Raw genomic sequence first — 26319 nt, forward strand, 5'->3', positions numbered from 1 at the left:
TAAATGAAATCGAGTGGAAATTCTGAATGCACAATGAGCAGACCAGGAGTGTATAAAAAAGATAGGAAACCTCAAAGGGGCCAGTGCTGACCACTGCGAAACTATAAGAATGTGTTCCTACATCTGAACAGTAAAGCTGATCAGCATGATCAGATTAGGATGAAGACATAATTAAAGGAATAATTTGGATTTATCTGCACTCGTATAGCTGCTGTGAATGCTTCAGTCTCTAAATGAAAATAAATCTGATTTTTTTTTTCCTTCGGGGAATTATATGAACTATACTATATGGACAAAAGTACTGGGTCACCTACACATTACACCTACAGGAGCTGCTCCATAAGGGAAACCCATTCTTTGAAACCCCAGCACACGGCTTTTGTGTGCTGATGTTAATGCTGGAGGGGCTTTGCAGCTTTGCAGTTATCGAGTCAGCAGAGTGTAGCATGTGACCTCACTCTGAAGTTTTACATGGTCTGTCTCTTTGTGGCTGAGTTTCTATAGTTCCTAAACTCTTCCACTTTGCAATGACACCACTTACAGCTGATCATAGATTATCTAAGAGGGAAGACATCTCACCAGTTGATTTGTTGTAATTAAAGGATCCTATTACATTACCGGAGCTCTTTGAAAAGACCCATTTCTTACCAATGTTTGTAAAGGCAGACTGCATGGCTAGTTGGACACCTCTGGAAGTGGGACTGAAATTCAAAGATGAAGACTGGATGGCCCAATACTCTATATAGAGTGCATGAGATACTTGGTGAAAGCATGAAAACACTCTTTAGGTTTTGGTTTTCTGAGCATGTGGTAGCTGTGTGCATGGGGAACACAACACAAGCAAAGATCACGATGGAAGAAAATGAAGAAATGTTGCAATTCTTGAAGCAAAAATCCAGCTTCAGACAAAGGAAGCTCTTAAAGGTTACTAGTTAAGGGTTCTGGGAGAGACCAAGCAGCAAGTTTGGTGGGGCGACACTGTTCTGGGTTTTTAGGTGTCATTTGGGATTTGTAGAGTTTCATGCCTTTAATGTAAATAGAGGGTTTATGAATATTTTTGAGGTTATATATATATATATATTTTTTTTAAATTATAATATACAAATGTTAACATAGTTTAATTGCCATTTGTTAAGTGTGGAAACACCCCTGGCAAGGGAAAGCAAAGTGTGGCAGGTTATCTAAGGGCTGGGTACTATGGATATATGGCCCCGGTATGGGAACAGAAACGTAACACAGGCCAGGTATTTCAAAATTTCCAAGTCCTCTTCTCTTTTAACATGACGGATTCCAGCAAGAAACGATCACATGGGCAGGATTAGGTTTAAAAGTAACATTGCTCACTGTCACCATCTGGTGGTCAGCAGCTGTACTCAAACAGGCAATCGTCTGTTAACTGCTTACAAAGTGATACTGAAGATATTCTGTTGGCATGCTTGAGATGTCAGTGAAAGTCAAGCAAAGGGTGTGGCATAATATTTTATTCACATATTTAATGGAATACAAAGCCCCCCCAAAAAATCTGACCCCACCCCGAAACCCCAAAAATTGTGCACATCCGATCTTGTGGGAACTATTCCGTGTCACAGAAAAAAAAAACAACCAGGAAACAAAGGAACTTTTTTTTTTTTTTAAACTGTTGGAGTGTAAGACTGCAGTTTTAATCTGATGGCCATATAAAAGTATGCCCTCTCATTGCGAATGAACCATTCGCAAAAAGTAACCACACCTGTCTAGAGTCAGTCGATAAAAAGGCTGCAGCAACAAACAAAACCAAAACATGAGTTTCTTACAGAAAAAAAAAAAAAAAAATTCCTTCGTCAAGCTTTTCCGTTACAACTACAAGGATGTAATAACTCCAGCACAATAATAATTTAGCTTTAAGGGACTGTAAATTCAGTCACTTTTCTATTCTTTTATGCAACCTCCTGCTAAGCTGCTTGTAAGGAATGAACATGTCCCCAATTTGACTTGGAACAGAAACAAAATATTGACAATTTTACAATTTAAAAAGAAAAGAAGGAAGAAAACTGCCAGCAGGGCTACCAATGGAAAACAACCTCAGATGTACTTGTGGCCAACCTAGGTCCAATAACATAAGCTTCATCAAAACAGCTTTCAAAGTGCTTTTTACACAACTAGCCATGTCTTCCAAGTGACTCTGCATCAATGGAACAATCCCATCATTTGGGACAAAAAACATCTGTCATTTCGGTCTGGCCAAAGATCTCAGTGAATCTCGTGACATGTAAAACAAACCAGCTTTAAGACAAAATGGGTTGGCAAACCCACTGATTGGTGAAGAAAAAAGAAAAAGAAAAATAAGAGTAACATCACTGCCACTGAAGCCACACATCGCAGTGCATGACAAAGTTCATTTCAGAAGTTTGGGAAGGGGACCCGATCGCTCTCCCCCCCACCCACAGAAGTGTCACACCAATCACAAGAGGGTTTGTCTTAGTTCATTTTGACTCTCTTCCTGACCACTACACATCAAAACACACCAGAAAACAAGTTAACCCAATACAACACACACAATCCAAGGTTCGTGGTCCAAAAGGTGCTGTCCAAAAAAGGTCCCGTTGTCCACTTTTTTTTTAGCTGTTCCGACATGCGAACGGTCGGTTTGAGCAATTTATGTAGTGGACAATGGAGAAAAGAAAAAAAAAAAAAATATATATTAAAAAGAAAAGACATGTTCAGGATGACGGAGCTTCACTGTCAGTTACTGACTTCTAACAGTCGCTTCTTGCAGGAGGAATAAACTGTAGCAGCTCGCTGTCCGTGTCTATTCCTCCCTCTCTAATTGTCTCAATCGGACCATCCAAGCCTGTTCCTCTCGGGTCAGGTCCTCACACCATGTAGGAGTTCTGGTTCTTCAGCTTGTCCAGCTCTTTGCTCTGTTGCCTCAGGAACAAGATTCTGCAGTTGCGAAAAAAAGAAAATGTAAATCAAAATGCATGTGTGTTAACAGCTGAGTCTATGCAAATGTAGCCATTTGCCTCACCTCTGCTCCCTCAGTGTGGCCTGGATTTCACACACTCTGACCAGAGAGCGAAGATTTTTCATCTCTGTGCAGATTTCAGACATGTACAAGCTGCCCATGTTGTGGATGTCTTCACGCAACCGAGCCGCCTGGTGGAAAGGGAGAAGTGCATTTTGTCAACAAAAAACAAAAAAATGAAAAACGCCAGCTTTCGTGTAACAAAGAGTTATCATAGATGCGATGGAGAACAGCATCTTTGAACACACACAGAGTGTGTGTGTGTGTGTGTGTGTGTGTGTGTGTGTGTGTGTGTGTGTGTGTGTGTGTGTGTGTGTGTGTGTGTGTGTAAGAGAGAGAGAGAGAGTTCAGCATAAAATAAAACTCCAACACGGGGAGCAGAAAAGATGACAGAGTAGCACAACCAGAAGTGACAGTGAAAACATTTCACAGCACAAGCTCTTTACTCCATCATCATTTTTTCTGCAGTCTCAGTTTGTCCATACAAACATCAACACAATGAGCAGTAATAAAACTGAGGATATATCCATATATTATACAGGCCCACTCACGACAAAGTCTACTGAAAGTCACTCAAGAGCCAATTTCACTATCGAAAAATGGAATTCCAAGCTCTACATTGTTCCTTATAAAATGTGAACCTGTCTTCTGGAGGACTATACCTGTTTCTCTGTGTTCTCTGAAGGCCACCCTTGGATATGTCTGATGAGGTTTTCATCGAAATGAGCTGACAGGCTGGGAGTGAAGGAGCCAGGGGTGTCTGAGTGGCTCGCACTGCTGGACGGAGCGTGAGGCAACAAGGCACCAGATGCGTTTGATCCTGTGCACAACATGTCCTGGCTGCTGGAGGAAGACACGCAGGTGGAGACCGTGTTAATAAAATCCTGCTGCAGTTGTTCTGATGTTCTAGCTGATTACTGTTACACAGAGCAGTCTATAATCTCACCGTCTAACCTATGAATGGGGAAATATGGATGAATAATAAGCCTCACCAACATTTCCGGTTGTTCGGGGAACTGCATCATTGGGAGCTGAGTGTCCCCAAAATGACTACTCTCAAATAACACACAGACCTTGCTGCAAACCCTTTCTCAAAAATAAACCATTCCCATAAACACTATCTGGAACACATGTTGCTGTATTTTGTAAAGCATGTTTTTGCAATTCAGGCCAGTTGTCCTTGTAGCTCTTGAATCCCTCCCCCCCCGCTACTATTCCTCTGCTTTGCCTCCACCAATCTATGCTGTGATGAAGTGATTACCTTCTCTGCTGCAGAGTCCTGGGGTCTTCTGGACGCTTTTCTGCTGTCTGGGACAAGGAAGCTGAGCCTGGCTTCCCAGAAGACATGCTGCCCTGAAGAGGGAAAAAACAGATGACGGTGAGGAGAAACATGAATAAAAACAAGACACGGATACGAAAACCCACACAGAGAAGATGGTCTAGAGGAGTGCAGTCATAAACGCAGCGTCTCTGCTCTGTTACTTTAGCTTCAAAGGCTCACCCTGGTTTGCGAGGATGAGACGCTGCCAGGATGCACACCCAAATGAGACTTCTGGTTGCTCTGTGGTGTGCCGTTCCGTGGTGAGACGTACGGCCGCGGCGATGATGTGTCGGACGTCAGGGAGACCGGCGACTGACTCGAGTGCTGGGCTGAAAACAGGAAAACATAAGATTGCCGTGGAAGAATAGGGGATTTGTCAGGTTGCACGTATCATTGTACAGAGTGTGAAGGAGGAAAATGAGCACTGATATTAGACCAGGTTTTTTTAGGACTAACAGCAAACAGTTAAAAAGGTAAAAAGGCTTGAAGAGGGAATACAACAGCATATAAAACATCCTTTATCCCAGAACATGGGACCATGTCTTGTGCTTCTTTTCCCCCCACATAGCTGTAGTCAATCTAAAAAAAAAAAACCCTAAAGGTATACACACAGTAAAACAAGGACACAGAGAGCAGAAACCTTCCAAAGAAGATGAAAATCAGTATGTGACAGCAGATGGTGAAAAACAGCAAAGAGGCCGTACCTTGGTTGGAGTGCTGAGCAGCTGAGAGCAGAGCAGTGACGTTGAAAGCAGGTCCAGCAGTGAGGAGCTTATGAAGCACAGACTGCAAGGAAGCTTGGGTGACAGCAGCTGCCAATACTGGAGGGAGGAAAGAGGGACGTGTACACACACACACACACACACACACACGTGAGTGAGCAAGAACACACGACAGGTGAGTGCATAAACATTAGAAGTCAGAAAACTCAGTTGAAATAAGAATCGAGTTAGTGCAACAGTGCGAGGGAAACACTTGTAAAAAACAAAAAAGACAATCAAACACAGATTCTAATTTTTTTTTTCTATCACCAAAAGGGTCGATAACACTGTGGCCTCTTTGCTGTCTGACGCAAAATCTTAGAGGGTAAAAATCCAGCTCTTACCTGTCCGACAAGCTTCTTTATAACCACAGTGCACCAACTAAGCTCATATCAACAGACAGAAGGAAGCTAACATGAACGAAGCCTAAATGTAGCCGAACTGCTAGCTTGTTTTGCCACGCATCTTCAAATTCTGCTGGTTCTCATAAACTTAGCCCGCGCACTCATCCTGACTCTTTTTGGAAGTCATACCTCAAGGCAGGAGCACGGCATGTTCCTTTTTATGCCGGAACACATGTGCTTCTTGGGGGGTGGGGGTTACAAAAAGCAAAAACAAACAAGATGTTGTTGTTTTGAAAGATGACATATTTTGTTGTGTACGCAGGAATACCCGTGTGTAAAAGCAAGCTTTCCAAACAGGACGCCCCCCCTTTTTTTTTTTTCTAAGCTAAACAACTATGAAGTTGCAAACAACCCATAATATAACTCTGAGAACCAACTGTGCGCCTCTGTGCTGAATAATACACTAGACCGATAAGCAGTGTAAACCGCGCCCTCATCCTCACCCTCGTTCAGCTTGGCCACGTCCATGCTGCCGTTGTTCATCTGCAAAGTTGCTTGCAGCGCCGGGAGGAGCTGATGCAGGAGTGCCGGGTCCTGGAGCAGCGCCGGTGAGGGCAACTGGGCAGACGGAGGCGCCTGAACACTAGAGGACGAAGAAGAGGACGACATGCTGGAAGGGGTGGAGCCTATAGCGGCGGCAGCAGGGGTCAGGCTCTGAGAGGAAGAGGAGGAATGGCCGCAATTGGCTGCTGTGGACTGATCCACTGATGCGATTTCTGTGGAGACGAGCAGAGTGATGAACACAGAATGAATTCACGCTATATTCTGAAGCATAACTATATACACATGAACAAGATTTTATTGGTAAGTCGTACTTGTTGTGGCTTTGTCCTGCAAGGCCTCTTGTCTGTAGTCCATGTCCCTGGGAAAACTGTTTGCTGCCATCTTGACTGAGTCTTTCTGCCGTTGTTCCCTGAAGCAAAGCAAACAGGTTTTGTAAAGCAACAGCGATGATGTTAAGGACGTGGGCTGCGGTATGAGTCTGTGCCTTAAGCTAATGATATTCTGATAGCATTGTGGTGCTAAAGCCGTCATGTGTGACTCTGCATGAGAACAACAACCTCAGTCACTGTCTCAGGTTAAAAAGCCAACAGACTTGAATAAAGTGAGCCTTGCCTCTCCAGCAGGTCCTTGGGCTTTTCCCACTGGGAGACCTCAGTTCTACAGTTGTAGTAGTACTTCTTCCCAGAGGAGCTAATGTGCTCTGTCCAGTCATCTGCTGGGTCCTAGTCACAAGGAAAATGGAGAGTCAAACAGTTTAAAAAAAAAAAAAAAAAATACAAAACTTCACCCCAAGTTCGTTTTGCTCAGTTTATACAAAAACTTTCCCAATAACATTGCCAAAGTAATGCAATTATTGTATGCATGATCATTTTTCATAGATTTTTTTTTATTATTATTGTTGTGACCCTTCACTTCAAAGTCAAAATATCTGATGTTTAGTCAATCTGACAAAGAAGTCACGCCAAGTTAGCTACATGGTCCTCCCGCCACGATGATCCGAAGAGCAGGTAAATTTAACCTTAGTTGGAAAAAGAAAATCCTGACAGTTCGTTTTTGGCCAGCTTATTGTGTACTTTTTGATTGCATCTAATCCCCCCCACTTTATTCTCTTGGTAAAGCATACAACCTGCTGATCAAGCACTGGCAGACATACACTTCGCTGTTAGATCTAGGTACATCCCAACTACAAACCTTTCTGAAGCCCTACACACTGCCCTTTATACCTGTGCAACCTGCACAGGTATAAATATTGGCACTGGCACGTAGGCTTTTTGTCGATCCATTGCAGAAGCATGCATTCATTTTAAGTACCCACTGTTCATACAGGTTTAGGATGTTCCCTTGTTTTCATGAGCCATAATCTTCAAAAGGCTATTTCACTGATACTAAAAAAACCTAGAACTGTAAAACTGAAAGCACAGTATCTGTTTCTGACTGTTTTTTTTAATCCCTCCATGCTATGTGATTTATGCAAATCTCCCCCAGATAAATTCTTCCGCTCTGTATAAAAGTACTTCCTTATTTTCCATACGCTCCCTCCTCAAACCAGTCCAGTCTGTCTGATGAACAGGAAAAGGTTGCAAAGCATTCTGGTAGTTGCTGGTCTGTAGTTCTCTTTTCAGTGTTATTACACAACCCACTTCCCAGCAGTGACATTCCTCTTGAAGCCGTGAGCCATCACACCTGCTTTTGCTCCACTAAGCACTTTTCCAGTCTCAAAGTGCTCAAGTCAAAGTTTCTTCAAGCAACAGTGTCGGTTTTCCAGCACTCACATTTTTTTTTCCTGAGGAGCACGCATTCAAGTTTCAAACAACTTGAGAGGATATGAAAGTGCTCTTTAAACTGATGTAAGGCAAGGCAATCGATCACTTTGTGTAAATGGGTTACGAAGCTTCAAAAGCAAAGATCAACAAGTGGAAGAATTCATTTAAATTGTTTATTCCAGTGCTTGGAGGTAGCAGTCCTACTTCATTGTACATACTGGAAAGAGCTTACCTGAGTCAGCACATTTGGTAAACATAAATCCATTTTGCTTTGGGAGGTAAACATCTTTCATTTCCGAGCCTCGATAATGGACCGGGGCTTTTGAGTGTGGATGCGAGCTGGTATGTTTAATATTAATGATGATGCATATACTGACGACTCTGTTAGGATCTAACATTTCTCATCCACATCTGTAGATCCTAACTTTAAAACTGTGCTTTTGTAGGTGAGGCTTGAGCCCTTAAAACGTATGATCTCATGCCTTCTCTGTGGAAAGAGTAATTAGATACCACATACTACTAGTAAAATCAACAGTATCTTAGTAACAATTCATTTTAAAAAAAATTATATAATTTGATTTTGAGTACTGCAGTTCCCACAGTTATTGATATAACAGAATTAAGATAGACTAATGTAATTTGAATATTAAACACTTAAAGTGAGCCATGTGTGCTCTGACAAGAGTCTGTAGGAAAGCTTACAAATGCACGGAGCAGTGGGTGCTTGCAGGAGCGGTTCAAATTAGTGTCAAACCACACAATGTTGAATATTGTGTATTTGGTCCCACTGTGCAGTCCAACCAGGGAGAAATAACAATGTGTCTCTCATTCACACTGACAAATGGCAAATCGTTTAAACAAGGAAGTCCACATTCTAATCAGACCATCTACTACACAAGGAGCCTCTTACATAATTATGAAGTTACAGTCAAGCATTGTTGAGTTAGGTTTGATAAATGTCTGCATGAGAGAGGAAGATGGCTATCCATCACGCCCGGCATAAAATGTTCCATAGTGGCGTGGCTGCACTCTAAAGGAATCGCTGAAGGTTTTATAATCAGATAACACTGGGTAGATCCTTACCCTGTCTGCGGGCTTGCTCTGAGCCGCGTGCAAGTCGGTGCCATGGTGAGAACTGTTGTTGTGGGAGTTCTCCTGAGGAGAGCCACTGGTCCCTGCAACAAAGCCACTTGTCAAAGGAGAGAAAGCAAACGAGGCTCTGCTAAGAACTAAATCCTCAGGGAGAGTCACAACTGCACAACAGGGAAAAGAAATCAGCTTGCCTTTTGTTATTTTAGGCTTATACTTGCAGTTTACATTTACGTCTTAATCTGATGGCAGTATTATGGGAAGCTTTTTTTCCCCACAACATGACAACTGGCAGGGGTGACCAGAGTCTTCATGACAATAACACATGACAGAAGAAGTTCACATATTATGTCAGGGACCAGCATAGAAACAAAGACAGGGTTCACCTTTATGCCTATCTGAGCCCATCTGTGGTTACCGTTTCCCCTTCATAACAACCGCCTGAGATTAATCTTGCAATGGCATGCATGTGCAATGCCACCAGACTCACCGTTTTTCCCTCTGACGCTGTGAGAGGGTTTCGCCTTGCCATGTCCCGTGCCTTCCCCGTGTCTGCTGACAGGACTTTCGTCTGAGCGTCGCTGCATCTTGTAAGGGGGCACAGGATCTGACGACCCATCGCGCACCTTGTCGTAGCGGTGAAGGCTTGTGGCCTGGCTCTTTGGCTGAGATTTATGGGTCTAAAAAGGACAGTGCACAGCAGAATTGTTGAGATATGCTCAATCTCACACAGTGGTGTTCTTACCTCTCAATCAGGAGACCCTTTAAGTTGAATGAGAGCATTTTTATTTTTATTGTCATTCTATTGACATTTCTAGTAAATTCTTGTTTTGATAGAGTAACTGAAACACAAGGGCTGAAGTAAGACAGTCCACATATGAATTACCATTGTGATCAAACTGAAATGTATCCAGACAGTTGCTGATCACCTGCACACTGTGCTGACCTACGTTTATGGATCGTCATGACAGGTGACAGCTAACAACCTGAACATGACATACCTGATACGATTGGGGATCCCTTCTGTCGTTGCACCTGTGGAGACACACAGAACAAAGGTTAGAGCAAGATCTCAATGACGTTTTTTTTATTTTCTATTTGTCACTTTGAAAACTGACTTTCTGGAGCATATACAGTTAGCTAAGTAGCTAGCGTTAGCCAAGTTAGCCTGACTTGCCATCTTATCATCATGTGTTAGCTCATACTGTAGTTCACATTGAATCGGTAATGTTTAAAGTATATCTTACAAATACCTAGAATAGGCAGGATTTACGATGTGAATACTATTAAGTGTAACGGTAGTCGACCAGCTAAGGTACATATCCGGAATCAACGGCTAACTAATTGCAGGCTAACCATGCTAGCTAACGGCTACAAGTAAACCTTAAACGCACAAATTAAATCAACGGCGTAAGAAAAACATGTTTCAAACGCTACGGTCTGAGTCTGATTTACCCATCGCTGACTCTTGTTGGTTTCCTTGCATACATCACCATCAAGACCGTGGTGATGTGTGTATGTGTGTGAGGGGGAACCGTGGCCTCCTGACTGCCTGGCTGCTCTCACAGCTCTTTTCTTCAGCTTCCTGATGTCTGCACTCAGTCTGTCCTGCCAAACAGAGAGCTAAAAGTCACGCACCGAATACCAGCACTGCATAGCGGCTGGTCTTTACTGAAAAAGAAAAACAAAAAAGAAACACCCTCAGTGCACCATCTGCCATGCAGTTACGGTATACGCTAAACTCGGCCGATGTAGTTCAGCGGAAGGCAGCAGATGGAGGAGGAAACGGTGAAGGCAGTAATGTTTGGCTAGGAGGATGAAGTTCCTGTTTGTCTTTTCAAATTAAAATAAAATTTTAGTTATGCGTTTAGAAGATTATTATTATTATTATTATTATTATTATTATTATTAATAATAATAACGAAAAGCAAGACATGTATTATGTGAAACAGAATATCGCAAAAGAACTTCCACTCTTCCGTTTTAAAATTATAAAATATATGCTTAAGTCAAAACCACAAGTAACTGGGTTATCATTTTTAAATAAGTAATTATACTTTTTATGCGATGCTGGCAAAATGGCACAGAATAACAAAAATAACCGCACGTGGTTCTCTAACAAAAAGTGTTTGATTTTCACACCTCACCGTGGCATTTCCGCGTTGATGGGCTATTATTTTGAAGGAAGTCTCATCATATCCCGTATGAGCTCAGCTGTGTCTGGATAACGTGACGCAGTCTGTCAGTGCTGCTGTTGGCTGCTCAAAGTTCACCTCACGTCTCGGTAGTTTTAAGTTGTCAAGTGGGACTCTGCTTCAGCCTGCACGCTTTGTCGCTTTTGTGGTGTTGTCATATAGCTCCCGCACGAACACTTTGCCCAGCGTGAACAGGCCACAGCAGGCTAATATGTTCATTTTCTTACCACCCCTGGGTTTTGGCCTAATTGATACGTGGTTTATGTAGAATAGGGTAGTTGACTATAAATGCAATGAGTCCAGGGCATTTATAGTCAACTACTCAGATGTCTGGAGTCTACTGAGACAAGCACTGTACAGGGTTCCTGATGGACAGTCTGAACTTTGTGACCAGCAATATCTAATGCAGCTGTAGCTATACAGTGTATTCCATTATAGTAACAGAGACCCCAACATCACCATTTTCAAAATCAGAACATCCATATGTTTCATCATGTAAGACGTTATCTAGTACTAATATTGTGCATGACTGAGTGTCTGCAGTCATATGTGGGTAGCTGAACTGAAATAGGTCAACATTAAACTCCATGCTGCGTAACCTCCATGATGTGATTGGCGTATCGATTGCCTGCTGGCTTTATTTGTGTCAAACCGAACACATATTGATGGAATAAGAGACGGTCTTTCTTACATTGCAGTCAGTGGAACAGTGCATAACCTTTCAATACAAGTGGATGTTCAAACACAGCCTGTACTCTTTACATATTTTAAATGATATGGCTTGCATGACCTGGCCCTTATGGGATGGACAGTCTCTGGTGAGTGCATCCTTCTGTTGTTTTGCTTAGCAGCAACTTTTTTTCTACGTGAACACTATTGGAATTTAAAAAAACAAAATAAGACAGAAACATCCTTTATAATCTTTGTAACATGGCCTTGGAATATTAAAAGAATTAAAACTAAATCCTAGATAATCAATGTTGAGATATTCTATTCAAGGTGTTTCATTTTTGAACTGATTTTAGTGACAGAGCATTAAAAAATTTCTCATGATTTTTACTATTTGTTGTTAATGCGTATGAACATTCAAAATATTCATTATTATATTATTTCACGTGTTTAAATCAGTTTTACAGTATTGTGTAGCTTCAAACTCTTTGTACCTGATACTTGCATGCACGAGTAACAACAGAGTAACTCATACATAAATTAGTCTGTTGTGAGAGTGCAGGCCTTATTGTTTTTGGTTTTCACATACATCTCCAGCCCAAGAACAGATTTTTAGATATAAATCTAAAACTGAACCCGTGCAAAGGTCCTGCAGACATTATCCTCTACCCACGCTGGTGGATAGATCATGGGTAAAACTGTTGTACAAGCAAAGAAAGCAACATGCATTTTTATATATTTATTTTGAGATCTAAACTGAAATGTAATAACTGAGCTTTGTTTTGATCTTTTCCTGAAATTATTGCAAGAAATATTGATTATTTAAACACGCCAAACTGAAATATATATAAATAATATATATAAATAATGGACATGGCTTTGTTGATACTTGATAAGAACTGTTACAATAAAAATCAGCAATAGGGGGCACTAATATCTCAGTATGTTGTTCGGGGCCATCTAAAGACAAATACGCTCTTTCCTTTTTCCTTTTCACATGTGGTACATTCCCTCTTTACACAAGAAAAAAAGAGAGAGTTTAAGTCTGCTAAGATGGTTTCTTTGTCCTTTTTTTCTTCTATTCTTAGGAGGGATGCTAAACCAAACTGAGCATAGAGGTATGTAGAATATAGAATATGAACAAGAGTATGGTTTCATTATATCCTTTTCCTTATATCCTGTGTGATGAGCACAGTGACACTGAATCTTCCATATAGGAGGCTTTTAATCACACCTTTCGTTTAACCTCTGACCTCCCTCATCTGGCTTCTGACCTCACCTTCTGACCCTCAAAAACACAACCTAGAAGATAAGAGCAGGTGCAGGTTTGTTCGTTTGTACGTGTGCTTATGCATGTCCTGCCACTTACCCGGTAGGCATGTGCATGCTGCTATCGTCAATGATGTCTGGAACTGAGCCACATACCGACAGAGAGGAGGACTACAGGTTTCTCCACAGCATGCTGATGGAGAAGAAGCTTCACTTGCTCTTCAAGGTGAAGGCACGTTTGTGCTGTAATGAGCTGTGATCACTCAATCTGTCCATCCAAGTCACAGAATTCACTTTATTTAAAGTGAATTTGGTATTCAGATCCTATTGTTAGCAGTATTATGTGTTTATGTTTTATTATGTACAAGTAATGCCACTGGATTAGAGTGCTGTTAATATTATGTACACTGGAAAGTGCCACAATATGTACTTCAGGTGCATATTATGCACAATTAAGATACTTATGATTATAACTTATACTTAAGTAAAAGGATTAAATACTTATTTTCCAGTCTGCAGATGACAAGAATTATGCACGCACACACACACACACGCACGCACACACACACACAAATTCGATGCTGAGTTTAACTAATTTAATTACATGTAAACTTTCCATGAAATGTTGTTACATAAATAAAATCTGGTCGGGGGCTGTTCTGGAAGTGATTCAGGGCAACAGGAGTCTCATGGTGGCCTTAGCTCAGCAGTTGCTCTTAATCATTTTTTCCCTTAAAGGCGTCAGCATTTACAGGATTTAACTGTAAAAAGAACGGTGTCCTGTATTTTTTTACAGCAAGTGCAACAGTGTACTATATTTTCCACCAGTCTCAAAAACAATAAAACCATATCACAGATTCACTACAGCTGTGTGCTGTACTAAAGGTTTATATTTACAGTACTTTGGGATTTTTTTTTAATTTCTTTAAATCTATATTAGTAGCCAGTTGTTTTCACAGCAGTAGTATTAGTAGTTATTGATAAGTAACTAGTAATTTCCTAGAACTAGTAAGTTCCCCTTTACTGCAGAGAAAAGCTCTTGCATGATCCTCTCCTTACTTGCCAGATTCACGAGCAACTGAAGCGTTTTGAGAAGCGAAGCCCCGTCCCCGTCCAGGAGCACGCGGCGAATCTGGCCTCAAGTGTAAGTGACCGTCTCCAAACATCTTTTGCAGATAGACACACTGCCGAGGATGACAGCCTGACAGAAGAGGGAACAGTTCTGGGGGGGGAGGTTATCTCACAAATGGTCTTCTCTCACTTTCCTGTCACAAAGAGGATTTCTTCTTATGTGTGCTGAATTATGAAATGTTGTCTCAAGCGCTGTCACCTTAGATATCATCGTTTGAAAAGGCTGTTTTAAAGGAGGTTTTTTTTTTTTTTTTAACTCATGAGCCAAGAGTTAGATCATTGAAGACTGAGCACCAAGCGGGAGCCGCGGAAATCATTCCATCTAATGTTTCAGGAAAACAGTTAATTTCAGATTTAGGCTGACGTGACAGACAGATGTGCGTCATCCTCACTCCTGTTACCATCCCGTCTTTCTTTCATTTTCATCCATCCCCATGACTAATTTGTATATTTCGATTAACCCCCACCTTTATTTCTGATTTCACCACCTTTGTCCTGGACAATGTCCAAATTGAATTTTTTTAAACTCTTTTCCCTTCCATATATTCTTCTCTCCACCCCTAAACATTCCCTCCCTTCCATTATCTTTACCTCTCCACCCCTTTTCTTGTTCTCTTTTCCTTCCATTTCTTCTTTTTTCATATCCATATACTGTAATATCTGCCATGTTTCCATTCTGTCTCTCTGCTACACTCCCCCACTTCAGCTCCCTCCCTTCAGTCCCCTTGCTTCAGATTCAGTACGACAGCCACTCTCTGCCTGGCTTAAATCATCAGGACCTACTGCAAGGGCCAAACCGAGGTTCTGTTTCCCCTCAGAGAGGCTTCTGTTTGCTCACAGTGGAAACTAATGACCTTCATGCATTGTGTCTCTGGAGTGTGCCTCGACATCTTGAAGCAGTAGAAGTCATTACAGTAATATGCCTGACAAGACGGGCGACTGCACACAGTCACTCGCCGCCTCTCCACTTGCTGCCGACGGTCAAGGCTGCTCTGTTTTAGCTGTCACCACAGCTGTCGTGTAGCCTTGAACATTCAGAAGTGTTCTCTTTTTTTTCCGACAGTGACTCGAGACGCAAAGCTAAAACAGGAAACAGACAAATGGCTCACACCAGGATGAGAAAACTCCCCGTGAGGCAAACAGGGTTTTAGGAAAGTGTCTGAAATAACGACAGCACTGACGTTGTGTCCGGCAGATATAAATTTCATGAACCTTTTATGCGTTTTTGCTTGTTTCCCTACCTGAAAACGTCACAAAAGCCTTAACATAAAAAGAGTACCTCTAATTATAAACATCCGACCTCTCCCTTCTTCCCTGTTCCAGTTGGCAGAGGAGCTCATATACCAGGGTTGGAGAGAGGAAGTCAAAGAGCTGCTTGCCCTCATTTCCAAACCCCACTTTCAGGTAAAATTATTTCCTTCCACAGTGACATGTTACTGTAACTTCACATGTGTCAAGCTAAAGCTTCCCCTCTCCTGGGCCAGTTATATAGCATTTTTAGCAAAGGGAATATATATATATATATATATATATATATATATATATATATATATATATATATATATATATATATATATATATTACCTTTGCTAAAAATATATATAATATATATACAGAGGTAAAGCGTGTCATCAACATGTTGATCCCATATTTTTTATTTACAGCAGAACACAGAAAACACAGCAGAGATAATGCACCATTTTAAGAAAAATATTAGCTCAATTTGATTTTGATGGAAGCAATGTGTCTCAAAAAGGTTTCCCAGGGACAAGTTTACCACTGTGAAACAGCCCATCTTCTTTTAACTACAGTCTGTAAATACCTGGGAACTGAGGAGACAAGCTGCTGGGTTTTTGGGAGGGGAATGTTGTCCCATTCCTGTCTGATAGTGATAATATTCTAGCATTGTCTTGGATGAGAGTATATGTTGTTCTAAAACCTTTCAGCATTCATGGTGCAAGCTTCCAATTCCATACCAGAGATGCAGGCTTTTGAACTGAGAGCTGATAACAAGCCAGATGGTCCCTCTCCTCTGTAGTCCAGAAGAATTTTGAACCGTCTGACCACAGAAAGGTTTTCCTCTTTTCTTCGGTCCTTTTCAAAAGTACCCGATAGAGCTTTAACCTGCATTTATGGATGGCATAGTGAACTGTGTTTACAGGCAATGATTTCTGAAGCATTCTGAGCCCATGCAATGCCTGTATATAAAATGTCATTGTATCTACTCTGGTCAACAGCATCCACGCTTCGTACTGATGTCCACAATTCCATTTATATTTCTCTCACAATCCAGGAGCACCTCCAGAATTATTTCATATGGGGGCCACTTAAAATATTGGGGTGGCACACTAAAAACAGAATTTCCAGTTTTGTTATGCTGTTGGCAAATATAGGTTACTTGAAAAATATGGCAAAAAAAGAGGGGGAAAAGAATTATATGCCTAGTTAATTTCCAGCTATTAAAGTTGAGCGGTGGCCAGTGGCCCCCCTGACCCCTCTTGGTGCGCCCCTGTCACAATCAAAAAAACAAACAAAATCATTTCACTAGTACATATGACATCCATCTCGGACCTTCTTTTAACAAGGTGTACAAGAACTTAAAGTTAACCAGCACAATTTTACCGTGTACACCTTGTAAAACTAGCAGTAGAAAAATTAAAGAGCTTAAAAAATCCGCCGCGTTATCGTTCTCTCTTGTCCCTCCCACTCACCACTTCCTGTTCTTCTAAATCACAGAGGAGGAGACTACTCAGCAATGATTATTTTAATAGAAACGCTTTAGCGAAATTTATCAGTAGACTTTTAAATTACCTTGAAGGTAGTAGTAGTATAAGGTAACTCCCAACTCTTGGGGGCGATTGTGGCTCAAGAGTTGAGAGTTCGCCTTGTAATCAGAAGGTTGCCGGTTTGAGCCCCGGCTTGGACAGTCTCGGTCGTTGTGTCCTTGGGTAAGACACTTCACCCGTTGCCTACTGGTGGTGGTCAGAGGGCCCGGTGGCGCCAGTGTCCGGCAGCCTCGCCTCTGTCAGTGCGCCCCAGGGTGGCTGTGGCTACAATGTAGCTTGCCATCACCTGTGTGTGAATGGGTGGATGAATGGGTGGGTGACAGGTTGTGTAAAGCGCTTTGGGGTCCTTAGGGACTAGTAAAGCGCTATACAAATACAGGCCATTTACCATTTATAAGTGTACACAAACATAAATCAAATAAAAGGAAAACAGACAGAAATCAATATATGATCCCACGTGCTTCTGGTGTTGTCATTTTGATAGTTTAAACATTTCTTATGTTTTCTACGCTATATTGTAAAAAAAATCATTGCAATCTGTTTTATTTACATTTATTTACGTTTTACATGGCATTCTGACTTTTTCAGAATTGGTTAAAGGCCTGTAACACTATGCCAGTGCACATTCAGCAGTCAGCCAGTATATAAGCTGGTGAAGAGCTGCTCTGTCAGTGAGTGGGACAGCTTTGAATGGTTTGCCTGAGGATGAGATGAGATAAGATGAGTCTTTAAGCAACCAGTAAGTAGCAAGTGTTTGCCTGTAGCAGAAGTGTTTTCCCTTTGACTTGGTTAAACATCTCCTTTACTTTTCAGGATATTTTAGCTTGTGGTCCTTTTGTTTGGCTGAAATAGCACTGCAGCAGACTTTGTGAGTCGAGTCCTTAATGAAATATTATTTTCTCACAATAATAATGGATTGGATTTATATAGCGCTTTTCAAGGCACCCAGAGCGCTTTACAATGCCACTATTCATTCACTCTCACATTCACACACTGGTGGAGGCAAGCTACGGTTGTAGCCACAGCTGCCCTGGGGCAGACTGACAGAAGCGAGGCTGCCATATCGCGCCATCGGCCCCTCTGGCCAACACCAGTAGGCGGTAGGGTAAAGTGTCTTACCCAAGGGCACAACGACCAGGACAGAGAGCCCGGGGATCGAACCGGCGACCTTCCGGTTACAGATACGCTTCCCAACCCCCTGAGCCACAACTCACTCTATTTGGCTTTTTCCTTTCCTGGTTATACTAATGTTAGTCCCCTCATCTCCTAGCCAGGCACTTAGCAAACAGCGTGAAAAGTGTGTATAGTGGTGGATGTGGCTTCTAATATGCAGTGCTTTGAGTATAAAAGTGCTATATAAGTAAAGCTCCATTTTTAGGATGCGTTGTAAAGAATTTCATGTGGTATGGACGTCTGTGATTTGCAGTGAGCCATCAGGAGCCCAGCCACTGGACCTGTTTTAATACTTCCTGGTTTGTCTTGCTCTAAAGCTCTAAAGCTGCAATTGTTGCAAATGTCGTAACAAGAGACAAGATTTCATGTTTACCCAGCACACCCAATATGAAACATGGAAATCTTTAGCTGCTGATAACTTTACACTTTGCTGCTGAGAGATAGATCAGAAAATCAATACTGCCCTCATGCCTGTCTTTTAACAGCCAGTTAGCTTAGCTTAGCAAGAAGACAAAGAGTGACCTAATTGGAGATGCAGCTAACTTGTTTTATTAGAAAAAACCGACACAAAAAATAGAACAAATATTCATTAGAATAGTTTCTTATTTTTCCCCGTTTACAGTTTTTATCTTATGCTAGCAATTCACAGCTTCTTGCTATTTTCAAGAGCGATAGAAAAGAGGCTTCAGTCTTATCTAAGTATTCAAGGAACTGACTCTTTTTGCTAAATACAAACATTACTTGAACTGCGAAAGGGTGCATGTTTCTTCCACAAGGATTTTCAGATATGATGATGAAATATGAGATATGAGATGAAATGAAAAAGCAGCCGAAAAAATTTGTTGCTTTGTTCACTTCTGTCTCAGCTCTCCAGCACCAAAGATTCAATGGCAACAATGAAAAGTAATTGTGTACTTCTCAGTAATTTTTTCCAAGATAGTTGACATTAAAATTGTAGCTGACAGCTCAATCTCCGCTCATGCTACAAGCACACATATACATTAAACGACTTACAGTATATGTTTCCTACAATCCACTCTTATATGAGTCACTCAAAGTGGCAAATTAATCTGACCGTAAAGTTCATTTAAACTGATTACACCTCATCATTCTGCAGCTGAGAGGTGCTGACATCTATTAACCACACTAGCACTGAAGCTAATCTACTCCCGAGTTATGTTTATTAGTGTGCACTCATATAGAGGTCCACACTCCTCAAACGCACAGTTCCTTCTTTCGGATCTGCTGACAGTCATTTTTCAGATGCACATACACATACACATAGCATACGTACACAGCGCATATGGTTTTCCAGTGAACTGCAGAAGTTGTGGCTTTTCCTAATGAGGAGCAGAAGCCAGCCGACAACTAACAGGTTTGTTTGAACAGCCCTAATGACCTGTTTGTTCTTGGCCACAGTGCACGGGCTCTCACATACTTATAAGAGACACTGGGTATAATATCCTGTAAATGAATGTTTGTTTTTTTTAAAACCTGTCTGTGAAAGTGGCCAGAGACACGTTGCTCACTCATTGGCAGCTTTTGAGCAGAGTAACTGTTGATGGATATGCGGATAACAAGTAGACTAACTGACAGATGGATTGGCTGATTATTAAAATTAAGTTGATGAGCACATGTTCCCCCCCCTCTTCTCATTCTTTCATATTACAGTAAATGACCTTCTTGTTTGGAACTGCATTTTGCACAGGCTCGCAGAGAGAGAGATTAACATTTATCCTGTGTGTTGCTTTTCAGCAAACAAAACCGGGGATTTCACACTGCCAAAGCAACCATATCAAAAAGAATTTAAATGAACTGCCTGGGTATTGATAGCGAGTCAAAGATCAATTCGCTGGGAAGTGATCCTTTATAAGATGCGCGATGTTTGAGCTGAGCCAGATGGCTGCAGGCAGAGCCAGTGTTAGTGATGAGGGGGAGCTGCTTTCAGGTGGCCCACAGGCTGGTGGTACATTCCAAACTAAATCAGGCTGACATTCCAGGAGGAAACTGCTGCCTCTGGATTAGGTACGTGTATTCGGGGCAAAGCTTGGCTGTCAACCTTTCTAAGACTACGCTTTACCTAACAGATGATCTAAACGTGTAAGCTGGTGACATTACCCATATGGAAAAGATATATATAAATCTTATAAAGTTTGTATCTGTCTTGTGTGAAACTTGTATGAAAAGCATATAAGTGTGAAAACAGATATAAGATCCCTTGAAAAATTATATAATGAAACTTGTATGTTTTGGATACTTACTAAAACAATGTATGAAAGTAATGCGAAAGTGGCCACTTTCATGAGTAATCACATATAAGTTTTTACTATTTCTTTTCCGTATGGGTAGGGACACTGGGGATAGCGGGGACAGCAGTTCTACTGCCTACCTAAATTCAAACTGGACGAGTTTTCCAATGAAACCTCCAGCATTTGTGCACAGGCTGAATCTGACAGCAGCTTGACAGCCTGCATGCCTCATTATGTTCAGAGTATGTATGGCCTGGGACACTTACAGAGGAGTATTTCTTTTCGGTGCATGTCAGATTGATTGGACTCAGCCCAGTGTATTTCCAGGATCCCAGAATGCAAAGTGACATTAACTCAAAGCTGAACACCATCTTGACTGTTTTTTCTATTCCTTTTGCAGAGTCTCCTGCATGTCCATGACGCTGTAGCTCAGAGAGACTTTGAGCCTGTTCTGCCACCCATACCTGATGACGCACTGGAGGACGAGGAGGATTCGGTCAAAATTGTCAGTTTGGTCAAAACCAAAGAGCCTCTGGTCAGTACAGTCTGCTCAAAGGTCAGGTTTTAAAAAAGAAACCGACAGAGAGAGAGCCACGATGCAGCGGTTATGTGAATCTTCATTTAACTCTTAGCAGCGAAACAAATAAACACATTTGATACAACTAATTTCCAGTGACAGAGGCTAGAGGCCGGTTACAAAAACGTCATGCCGAGAAAATGAATTCCTTCTGTCTGTGCTGCGTGCCAGCTTGTCTCTAATACGGCCTGCCTGGTCTCAGACCTCACGCAAAACATAGAGAAATGCAAACATTTAGGTCAAAGCTACCATGTAACGAGGCGACTGTGCCTAAAAATGCGCAATTTGTCCAGCCACATTAACTGACACACACGGGCAATCCAGCGCAATGAGCACATCTAATAGGTTGAAGTTTTCTCCAGGGACTGAATTCATGCTGTGTTGCTGAACAGCGTGACTGCTAAAGCGGCGTATGCCAAGGTGTAGCGGGACGAAAGCCTTTGACAGGATCACATTTGCCTCTAGGCTGAAACATAAGGCAGCTTTCCTCAGCTCAAAATTTACAGAGTCAATTCTTCCACATCTCTTTTGCCATATATCTGCAGAGACGAGCGGCACGGTTCCAGCATTGTTGTGCAGATGTGTATGGTGTGCAAAACTTGTGTATAAACAGCAAAAAAAAAAAAAAAAACCCTCTTAATGGCATTTTAAAGCCGTTCTGCTCGTTTAGAATGATTGTTACTGATGAAGATCAACTAGTTTCGAGGTCTTTAATCAAAGCTTATTTTCTCGATGGTATCGGAATGATTCCCCGTATTCAACATTCAGCCATTGTCAGGTTTTTTGTTTTTTTTTTGATATTTCCTGGATCAAGTGAAACGGGACAGGAAACCAGTAAAACTACAAAGCGTGCATACCTCTGCCAATGCCACAAATCCTCTAAATTTGTTATTATAATCAGTTTTTTCAGTTGCTTCTGGATCAAAATCTCCATAAAGTCAGTGATTGATAGCAGTGGGGTTCATATGGCAGGGTTTTCCCCCATTCAAGTACGCCCAGTAGTTTATTAGAAAATAGAAGAAATGTCCTCAAATGCAAAGTGAAAATTTCTTTTGAAAAATCCTGGATCTACATCACAAAACCAGGCTTTTCTATTATTTCATATTGTTGCTTTACTTTCCAACAGATGTCAGTGAATTCTAATGGCAGCTTTCTGAGATATCTCACTAAGCAAAAGACAAACAAACAGCGCAGAAATCCCAGCGACGGGTTTAATTTAAATATGTTTTCAGGATAAATATGAATGTAATTTACTTAATGACGGACATTTTTGCTTTTGTGTGTGTGTGTGTACTCCTGTGTTGGTGATTGAGCTTCCAAAAGGCTCTTCGGACCAATAATGGAGAACATACTTTTGTATTGATCCCAAAATTAGATTGGAAGGGGACTGACCTTTTTCTGACATAGCCTCTTTGATCAATCCAACATGTTTTCCAGACAACAGGGTTACACCCGAGTATGAGCTGATTGTAGTCAGCTACATAAGATGCTCTTTCCATTGCGATTTGCTCCACATCAATAACATCTGTTGAAAATAATGCTGATTTGAATAACCTTTTCCAGCGCTTTGTGTGTTACATGAAGGCAGCCGCCTAAATGGGCCTGTCTTGATACAAATAACCTTCCTTGGAATCAGGGGACTTTAAATAAGAAGCTTGTCTAGGCCCTAATAAATTCAACATGTTACTTTCACTCGCCATTGTTTGACCTCTTTGCCTCTCTGCATCTGCTCGTATGCTTGTCCATTCATTCACTAATCACTGTCCTTAAGGGAGCAACAGTTAAGAGGGATACATCCACCGGGGCTATTGTTGTGGCGAGGATCATGAGAGGAGGCGCAGCTGACAAAAGCGGTAAGCTGATAGACTCTTGATTGCAAATATGCTTCCTTTCATCCTCGCTTACATTAGGTTGCAGAAACGCTGTGATTGTACATTTCCATGTTTTAAAGAAAAGCATGAGGTACAGGTTTCCATATTAATCTCCAATGCTTTGAAGGCCTCATCCATGAAGGCGATGAGCTGAAAGAGGTGAATGGAGTCCCACTAGAGCACAGGAAGCCAAAGGAAATCCTTCCTCTGCTGGTTAGTCTCACATGTTTTTTCTCATTAAGCCACCAAAACCAATAAACCTTTCCACTTTACTTAAACTTTCACTTCTGTAAAAAAATTATTGTTTACCTAATTACAATATTTCTGTAAGGTTGACCACATTTTTTGGTTTTGAACAGATTACAGTAGCGTGTTACTTACCTAACACAAGGCTGGGTTTGTGAACTGGAACTCTTTGCTCTGTTAGCCAAATGTGTTAACACCTGCGCTATCAAATGAAGAGGACTCGGCTGACAGTTAGCTAAAACATCATGTGCCATCATCCTGCCATTCCGGCCAGTTCAACAGCCCACTAAAAAGCAGATAATCTTATGGGGTCCAACCAAACTCAAATATTCAGTCTAATGAAAATACAAGCGATCATGATGTAAATCTTTGAAAATTTGATTCCAAAAACATAAACAACACAGGCTATTTGCAATAAATTGCTACCCAGTCATGTGCAAAGTGTTAAGGCCAACTTGTGACACCAACTTCAATACAAGAGCAATAAATTTAGGTTAGAGTAAAGAGCAATATCACAAGCTAACCACTTTTTTTTAAAACTTTTCTTTGAGGTAAAATTTTGTAGGATCGAGGCTAGAAGTATATTGTAACATGTAATGAAAAAAATCTGAGTAGCCAGAACTCTATAAATCTTACTTAAGGTAAAAACATGAGAAAAAACGGAGAAAACATCAAATGCTATCACATCATGCTGCTAATATTTTGATTTCTCTCAGACTGTTTACAGTCTTCATCGGAGGCTCTATCTTCAAATCCATTTTTTCCTATTTTCAATTTAAAGTGAGATTTATTTGTCAGTAAAAAGACAAACCAAAAACAAAATGTTTATCTGTTGCTACTTTGAGCAATAGCTAGCTTAGCTTAACAGCTAGAAATGATGTAGCTAGCTAAAATAATACAAAAGTACTTTGGTGATTGTGCAAGCCTAAAAAATAAAGAAGTATGCCAATAATTAAGGTTTAAAAATGCATATTTATTTAATGTTTTAATCAATTTATTGTTTAAAATTTTCACAGATCCAGGCAATTTGTTCCCCTTGTTTCGACTGTTTTGTGTAAAAATATGAAAGCGGTACCTCATACTGTTGCTTTCATGCCACTGTGTTTGTGCAGGCTCGCTCTAAGGATGAAGTCAGGTTCAAAATTATTCCTGCATACTCCAGGGAAGAAATGTCAACAACTAAGCAAAAGGTACAAAGAATATTAACCATAACACTCATGTTAGCGTGCGTTGTGCATGGACATTAGCATGCAATGCGGCTGCATGGAGAAAACTGTCCACCTGGTTTCAGTAAAAAATGTATGAAATCAGCGATATCTCGTGTGTTGGGTTATATTTTGTGTTTCTGCCACAATGCTGTCACTGCTGCTGCAGGGTTCTCAAGAAGTAAGCACAGATCAGACCGTCAAGGATAAGACGCTAACGTCATTACAACTTACAGCTTTTTATCATTTAAACGTTTAAACTGTACTGACTCAATTTAACATCAACAATGAATCCCTACCTTATGTGGAAAAATTCAAGTTCAACAATCTTAGCTAGAACTAATTGTAGGCCATCTTCACCACACAGAGTGTATGTCCACGCTGGAAACTGTTAGAGCAGCTAGAGAGCATTTGCAATGGATTAAGACAAATTATTTTCAGTGATTGTGGTCATTTCTCAAAACTGACACCAACATATGCGAAGAAACACCAGCGCAGTCCATTGCCAGGATACAGAAGTTCGTGAAGCTGCTGTGGAAAAACAGAAATGTGAATAAATAAATGAAAAAAGGCATTGTGTGTTTTCCTTTCACCAGTTTGTCTGCTTGAAGGCTGTTTAATGTCATAGTTTTCTTTCCTCAGCTGTTTGTGCGAGCTCTGTTTGACTATGATCCCAATCAAGATCCTAGCATTCCATGCAAGGACGCTGCACTCACCTTTAAAAGGGGTGACGTCCTCCAGATTGTTAGCATGGAGGATGACACCTGGTGGCAGGCCTGTCACCTCGAGGACAGCAACGGTGGAGCTGGGCTCATCCCCTCGAAGGAGCTGCATGAAAGGTCTTTTTCCTGCTTTTAAGTCACTTGACTTTAAAACTCTGAATGGACACACCTATCCTGCTTTCATTCTGCCTTCCTTTTTTTTTTTTTTTTTGGCTTACTACAGAAGAGTCGCTCTACAGCGACCCAAAGCTCTGTTCCAGCCTCAAAGAGTCAAGCCACCAGGTGATGCACCCCTTTGGCCCATAAATTCACCACACCTGAAAAGTATAAAACGTTTTCTATTAAGCTATTGGACTTTGGACTGGACTTTCTGGACTTTGTTTTTGCACAACACTGGTCACTATATTCTTCATTTCCGGTTAATACTTGTACAGCTGCTGTTATTGTGTATATATTTATTTATATTTAGATTTCTTCATACATTCTATATAGTTCTTATTGTGTATTGTGTATTTGTTGTACAGTTATTTTATTTTCAACTTTAATTTATATTTTATCTTATTCTTCCCAGTTAAATTTACCCTTCATTCTAATTTGTGTTGTACAGTTATTTCATTTTTAACCTTAATTTATATTTTATTCCTTCCTAGTTAAATTTACCCTTTTTAATTTTTCTTTTTAATTTTTCATATTTATTTCCTATCTTATTCATAGCCTTTCCTTTTTTTGTTTTTCTTTGGGTCACGAGCAGTTGTCCAAGCATTTCACTGCATATCGTACTGTGTATGACTGTGTACGTGACAAATAAAATTTGAATTTGAAATTTGAATTTGAAGGTCATGGTTAATGGTCAGCGTGACCCCGGCCACTCTCCTCTTGTACTAACTTCAATTGTTTTGTCCACATGCGTCACAGAGGAGGGGGAAGGTACTGTCAGTTACCATTTGCTTTCGAAACCTTACCTTCAGAATAATTGTCATGATGTAATGAGTATGTTTTGGGTTTTGGTTTGGGGTTTTCTGTTTGTACCTAAGATGTAACGTCTAAAACCAAACTGGCCGACTTGAGCGTGCTTTACCTTTTAATTTGGAAGATTAAAGCTTTGTTAATGGTTGTTAATGGTTCTCCTTTTTTATCTGTGATTTCCTTTCTCCTCTCTCTTCCAGTTTTTCCAGTCACGGAGGATGCAGACTATAGAGCTATAACAGGGATCCATGTTGGTAAGATGTTTGACTTGTCCCACTCAAATCCCACTAATGGAAAAGGGGCCAGACTGCTACTCCAAAATATAACTCAGGGGCATTTCAACCTGAACGATCACAAAAACACACATATTTAAACTCTGTAATAAAAACCAAAAAAGGAGACCCTAGTTGTATT

At 40.9% G+C, this 26319-nt stretch overlaps 2 protein-coding genes across 4 annotated transcripts in view; one reads left to right on the forward strand and one right to left on the reverse strand.

The window, feature by feature from the left end:
* Nucleotides 1-1466: 1466 nt before the first annotated feature.
* LOC120727864 (WW domain-containing adapter protein with coiled-coil-like) lies at nucleotides 1467-10640 on the reverse strand. Of its 3 annotated transcripts, none has more exons than XM_040022439.1 (13): nucleotides 10302-10640; nucleotides 9848-9881; nucleotides 9337-9526; nucleotides 8841-8932; nucleotides 6607-6716; nucleotides 6306-6403; nucleotides 5934-6206; nucleotides 5030-5146; nucleotides 4506-4654; nucleotides 4266-4357; nucleotides 3667-3844; nucleotides 3008-3135; nucleotides 1467-2922 (listed from the first exon to the last, which is right to left on the reverse strand). In XM_040022439.1, exons 1-13 carry the CDS (start codon nucleotides 10340-10342, stop codon nucleotides 2853-2855), a joined length of 1572 nt encoding a protein of 523 aa, XP_039878373.1. In that variant the 5' UTR covers nucleotides 10343-10640; the 3' UTR covers nucleotides 1467-2852. The 3 variants fall into 3 exon arrangements, with proteins under 3 accessions (XP_039878373.1, XP_039878372.1, XP_039878375.1); XM_040022438.1 differs by having other exon boundaries at nucleotides 3667-3847; XM_040022441.1 differs by lacking the exon at nucleotides 5030-5146 and having other exon boundaries at nucleotides 3667-3847.
* Nucleotides 10641-11417: 777 nt separating this feature from the next.
* The window catches only part of LOC120727863 (MAGUK p55 subfamily member 7-like), a 33333-nt gene continuing 18431 nt past the window's right edge, over nucleotides 11418-26319 (forward strand). Inside the window, exons 1-12 of the mRNA XM_040022437.1 lie at nucleotides 11418-11859; nucleotides 12799-12828; nucleotides 13087-13205; nucleotides 14046-14123; nucleotides 15434-15514; nucleotides 20719-20853; nucleotides 22667-22748; nucleotides 22894-22979; nucleotides 24125-24202; nucleotides 24860-25056; nucleotides 25163-25221; nucleotides 26106-26159. Of these exons, the coding sequence (XP_039878371.1) occupies nucleotides 11841-11859; nucleotides 12799-12828; nucleotides 13087-13205; nucleotides 14046-14123; nucleotides 15434-15514; nucleotides 20719-20853; nucleotides 22667-22748; nucleotides 22894-22979; nucleotides 24125-24202; nucleotides 24860-25056; nucleotides 25163-25221; nucleotides 26106-26159 (1018 nt within the window). The 5' untranslated portion in view covers nucleotides 11418-11840. The remainder of the gene's footprint in view (nucleotides 11860-12798; nucleotides 12829-13086; nucleotides 13206-14045; nucleotides 14124-15433; nucleotides 15515-20718; nucleotides 20854-22666; nucleotides 22749-22893; nucleotides 22980-24124; nucleotides 24203-24859; nucleotides 25057-25162; nucleotides 25222-26105; nucleotides 26160-26319) is intronic.

Source organism: Simochromis diagramma, unplaced genomic scaffold (assembly GCF_900408965.1).
Source record: "Simochromis diagramma unplaced genomic scaffold, fSimDia1.1 OVJJ01000205.1, whole genome shotgun sequence".
Taxonomy (NCBI): Eukaryota; Metazoa; Chordata; class Actinopteri; order Cichliformes; family Cichlidae; genus Simochromis; species Simochromis diagramma.